Below are 4,889 nucleotides of genomic sequence, written 5' to 3'. Positions count from 1 at the left end.
TATATGACTTGTATTAGGTTGGTTAAATTGACGACCTAGGAGCACGCGCACGCCCTGTAAACTGAGAGAGAGGTAGTAGATGTTTGGTACTGTATTAATTAATGATAATGGAACAGGGAGGTTCCGTGAGTGCTCATTATTTATTTTTTGGAGAAAAAGTTCTGTCATTTGAGGTAATTGGGTGAAGTAAAAACTGACACATATGTTCTTCAGATGCTAATAACCTTCAAAGATAACCAAGATGGGAGGTTTCCATTACAACACCAAGCAAGTTAAATAATAACCAACATGTTGACCAAAGCACGGCAAGAAACGAGAGTATTTCTTCTGCTTACATAAAATCTGAGTCAAAATAAGCGAAACCCACCAAAGTCACAGTTGGTGCAATTCATCTGATGCTCACAGGATTGAGTTGTGATTCCAAAAAGAAACATAAGGTGAGAGAAAGAAACATTAGGCAATCAAGTTCATACAATATGTTTCAGAGACTAACTACAAAAAAAGAAACATTAGGTGTTGACGAAAAAGAGCCTCAACACTAAGTTTCATGCATGGCCATGTCATCAGGAAAAGGTACATAATATTGCATAACGAGAAACCAATGCGCCGTCCCCATCTACCGTCCAGGAGAATGAGCACCCACTGGCATCCGTTTGCCATCTTACAGCAGACAAGCGTTTCCAAAACAAACTAACAGGGCGCCCAATGCACCCAATCTAGCATGTATGTTTCCGAGTCTATCACTACAAAAACAAGCACCCGATGTCAGTTCATGCCCCCCGTCTTACTTAAATCCCTACTAGTGATGAAAAGTAATATCCATGAATGGTGGTCTACAGTATAATAACAACTTCATTTGCATTGCTTAAACTTGTCGTCGCCCTCGTAATCCGAACCCTCATCGTCATCGTCTGACTCCTCCACCTGCTTAGGCACTGCTTCGCTATTGGGTTCCTCGCCACCGCCGCTTGGTTTGGCCCGCTTTTCATTCTTACGCTGCTTCTTCTTTTGGCGCTTCAGGCGCTTCTTGGATGTACGCTCCTCGGCTGCTTTTAGCCTTTCCTCCCTCCGCAGATTGAACTCGGCGACCTGCTTCCTCTTTTCGTAATCAGTCTCCATCCTCGTTATTCGGTCCTGTTCCCTTCTCCTCATTTGCCGATACTGTCAAAACAAGAGTGCTTACAATTAGTTAAACAATCAGATTATTAACCACCAGTGTGTTTCCATTCAAGTTCTCAAAACTATCCATGTCATGAAACTTGAGAAAACTGGAGCTAGCTAGATTTGTACATACAAAAAACTAGTAAATTAGTTGAGAACACATCAAGAAAAAGTTTGCTCTAGCTCTGTGAATGCTGGAACAGGAGGAACCAAATACAAACATCATGATTTTCCGCTGCTATCATGTTACCCAAGAATACTGGTGAAGAAACATGATGGACAAAATATGACTTGAATTTATTATTATCACAATTCTCAAAGAAAGCAGAATTTGAATTAACTTGTGTACAGTCTCAGCAACACAATCTCCACTATGATAACCTTTGTCCCACCCAGTTACTGACGGTGATTGTATGCATCAATCTGAACCCACACACAAGTCAATAGCAGTTCTAAAGTTAAGCTAGGATCGTGCCCACAAGCCAACAGCAGTACTTCATTTTAATAACTCAAATGAAGAGTTATGAGTGGCAAAACACTAAATCTTCTCCTGGTAGGCTGATAGCAATTTGATCTGGCCTCAGTTCTATTGCAGCACTCATAAGCCACTGGAACTTCTGATTATCATGTGATGGTGCCTATGATCGCAGCTAAGCCACAAATACAAAGATCTTGTATCTGATCCCTTCTCTTATATCACATCATAACTTAATAGACCTTCACATTTTATCAAACAGTGGTCATTCGTCAGCCTTTTAACCTCCCATTTGATTAAGTGATGCAGCAAAACATATTCTTTTCATTTATATTCAATGATGCTACCTTAATATCCACAGCAACTTGCGTTCTAGAGATTCATGAATCGAGCAAATTTTAAACGTCTTATTGTTTTGGTATAGTCAACTGCATAACAGCATACACAAAATTTACTCAAGTGTTTTCTACTGTCAGTATTCTTAAGAACATCGACAGGTAAAGGGACTTCTGTAAATGCATTTTTTAACGCAAGCACAATGTGTTTTCTTCCTATATAGACACCAGAACTATTTAGAATCAATAATTCATGTTCAGATGAACCATAGACCCAAAATTTCCTTTAAGACAAAGTTCAATAAAATGGCAACTTCACCAAAACATTGAACCATCTACTCAAGTGCTAATTGACAAATAAATCTCATCATAGCCATAATGTAGAGTTATGTGTGAGTCCTATCCGCATAATAAGGAAAAGAAAAAAATGGTTCACCCTGACACTCATTTTAGCTGAATTCTCCACTTGTACGAGGGTGGGAGAGAGAAAGAGTACCTGGTGGAAGTCGCCAGAGCCAGAACCAGCAGAGGACCCAGAGGTGTTGCTGGCACGGACAGGGACATTGTCCATGATGCGCTTCAGCTTCACCTCTATGTCCTCCACATCCTCCCGTAGCTTGACCCCTCCCGAGCTCTTTCCTCCACCCTCCACCAGCACCAGCTGCTTTCCACTGTCACCAACAGCAGCCTTTGCCACTAGTTCACCACCAGAAGCCCTTGCCGGTGGTGGTGCCATTGGGACTAGCTGCTGCATATTGCCATCCTTACCAGGATCTGACATTGTTGATACTAGCTCCACCTGTGGATCTGCCTAGATAGAACAGAGTGTTAAAGCATGAGCTAAGGATAGGAATTTTCACTTCAAAGTTTATGTGGGACATGTTCTTTTATGCAATTGAAATTCCTAGTTGTCTTTGGGGGCTACAGAAGATAACAGATGCCATAATGGACCTGGAAATAGCAAGAATAGATTGATGACTGGGAGGGAGCAATGTACTGAACATAACAAAATCTAAGTATCAAATGAGTGTACAGTAACAACTAATACGTTTCCATCCTCCAACCTCGTGAAAAATGGAATAATTTGTTCTGGCTAGTACAGCCAGCAAATACACATTAAGACATGGACCATGTCCAACGCAGATGAAGCAGGTACCCTCTCCTAATGTACCTAAGATGTGACCCTACCTATCTGTCCTCTGAGCCTTGTTACATCTGGACTAGAAGTAAACTATATGTGGCAATGAAATTCAAGATCCCTGGTTTGTACTAATTTATAACTGCAATTGCATCCAGCAAGCACAAGATTTGCAGCGTGGTGCACAATTAGAGAGGAGAGGCATCACATTAACCAGGCAAAGCATCCCTAATTCAACTTGATTCAAGTTCACATGCTGGCTAAATGAGAAGCGCAAGGCCTGAGGGATTCCTAAACTACTTATTCAGAAAGAAAACGAGCTTCTATCAGAGCAGTCAGGTCAGGCCGCCACCACCTGAGGGATGGCCTGAAGCAACCCGGAGAGAAAAGAATCGTAGAGTGTTAGGGCTTTCGTACCGCCGAGAAGATAAATCAGGCTGAATGGATCCCCTGCCCAGTCCAGTGCAGCTGAGCAGAGAGAGGCGCGGCCCCTGGGAGGAGGAGGCTGCAGCTGGTCACCGCCGCGGACGGGATGGGATCGATGAGCTCAAGATGTGGACGCGGTGGGGAACGCGGCGGAGGCCCGCCGGTGGGGGCGTGGAGGAGGGCGACGGGCGGCGGCTGGTTGGAGGACGACGGATAGGAGGACCCAACCAACAGGAAAGAGGAGGCAGGGGCGGAGAGCCAGGATCAAAGCCAAATGGGCCGGGACGTTTACAATTGGGCCGTGCCAGGGCACGAGTGCCCGTTTCTGCCAAATGACGCACACTCCTCCCCTCTTCACATTTGGGCTCGGCCCAGTTACTTCTTTATCTCCTCTTCCAGACCCCCCGCGCCAGCTAACTCGTAGACAATAGATGCTATATGGCCCGGCCCATGTAGGTTTCTTTACACCGGTTTCAGGAACCTTCTAGAAGGTTTCACCCTTTTTTAGGCGGTTTTCTCTGGGTTTTTCAGGTTGGGTTTTGTTTTTACTTTTCAAATACATGAACTTTTCTAAAATTTGTGAACATTTTTTAAATTATTTTTTTTTTCAAATTCATGAACTTTTTCCCAATTCATGAATTTTTTTCAAATCCAAGAAGTTTTTCCAATTCACGATTTTTTTTAAAAAATGGCGAATCTTTCCCAAATCCACATTTTTTTTCAAATTCATGATTTTTAAAATTTGTGAACCTTTTCCCAAATCAAGGAATTCGGGTGTGTTGGGTCGGCCCACGCAAGGAGGCGCATGAGCGCCAGTTGAGAAACTTAGTGCTTAAGGCGCCGAACATGAGCCCTCATCTATCGATAATGAACGAGTAAAAATGTGCAACTTGAATTATTTTATTTGACAACTTGATGTCTGGATTGTAATATTTATATTTGAACTATTGTTGCATTTGAATATTTGCACTGCTTGAAGAATTATTTATGCTATATATCTATAGTTATTTTGAGTGTTGCGGACATAGAGAAAAGAAAATAGAGGCGGACGTCTGGTGCACAAGGTTGGATGACCGGCTTTTGTATCAGTGTTCGCAGACGCGTCCATGGACGTTAGTGTCTGGTTTAAGGTATGCCATTGAAGATGCCCTAATGCATGAAAAAACATCATCTGATTTTGCTATTTTGGTCATCCATGAGGTGGTAGGGGGGTGTGAGGGCAGATTCAGTTCTAAATTTCTAATACATACTGATTTGTTCTTTTTGTTGTTGCTTGGGCAAATCCATATGAGCGAGAAGATGGGAAAAGGGCTAGTTTTGCCTAGGCTACAGGTCGAGCAGGAGAAGAAGAAGC

The 4,889-nt window shown here is 42.8% G+C and overlaps 1 protein-coding gene across 2 annotated transcripts; it reads right to left on the bottom strand.

The window, feature by feature from the left end:
* Window positions 1–516: 516 nt before the first annotated feature.
* On the bottom strand, window positions 517–3,777 carry LOC125510281 (uncharacterized). Of its 2 annotated transcripts, none has more exons than XM_048675421.2 (3): window positions 3,527–3,777; window positions 2,468–2,778; window positions 517–1,161 (listed from the first exon to the last, which is right to left on the bottom strand). In XM_048675421.2, the coding sequence occupies exons 2-3, from the start codon at window positions 2,750–2,752 to the stop codon at window positions 853–855; spliced, it is 594 nt and encodes a 197-aa protein (XP_048531378.1). In that variant the 5' UTR covers window positions 2,753–2,778; window positions 3,527–3,777; the 3' UTR covers window positions 517–852. The 2 variants fall into 2 exon arrangements, with proteins under 2 accessions (XP_048531378.1, XP_048531379.1); XM_048675422.2 differs by having other exon boundaries at window positions 2,468–2,782; window positions 3,527–3,775.
* Window positions 3,778–4,889: the final 1,112 nt, after the last annotated feature.

This window comes from Triticum urartu, chromosome 5A (genome assembly GCF_056163025.1).
Source record: "Triticum urartu cultivar PI428250 chromosome 5A, HENAU_Tu73, whole genome shotgun sequence".
Classification (NCBI taxonomy): Eukaryota; Viridiplantae; Streptophyta; class Magnoliopsida; order Poales; family Poaceae; genus Triticum; species Triticum urartu.
This window is presented reverse-complemented; position numbering and strand designations above follow the sequence as displayed.

What these genes read in the sequence shown, in the direction of transcription:
- LOC125510281 (XM_048675421.2), bottom strand. Translation starts at nt 2,752, where the DNA reads ATGTCAGATCCTGGTAAGGATGGCAATATGCAGCAGCTAGTCCCAATG. An exon ending in GCTCTGGCGACTTCCACCAG is followed by an intron (nt 1,162 to 2,467) that starts GTACTCTTTCTC and finishes TTGTTTTGACAG; the next exon opens with TATCGGCAAATGAGGAGAAG.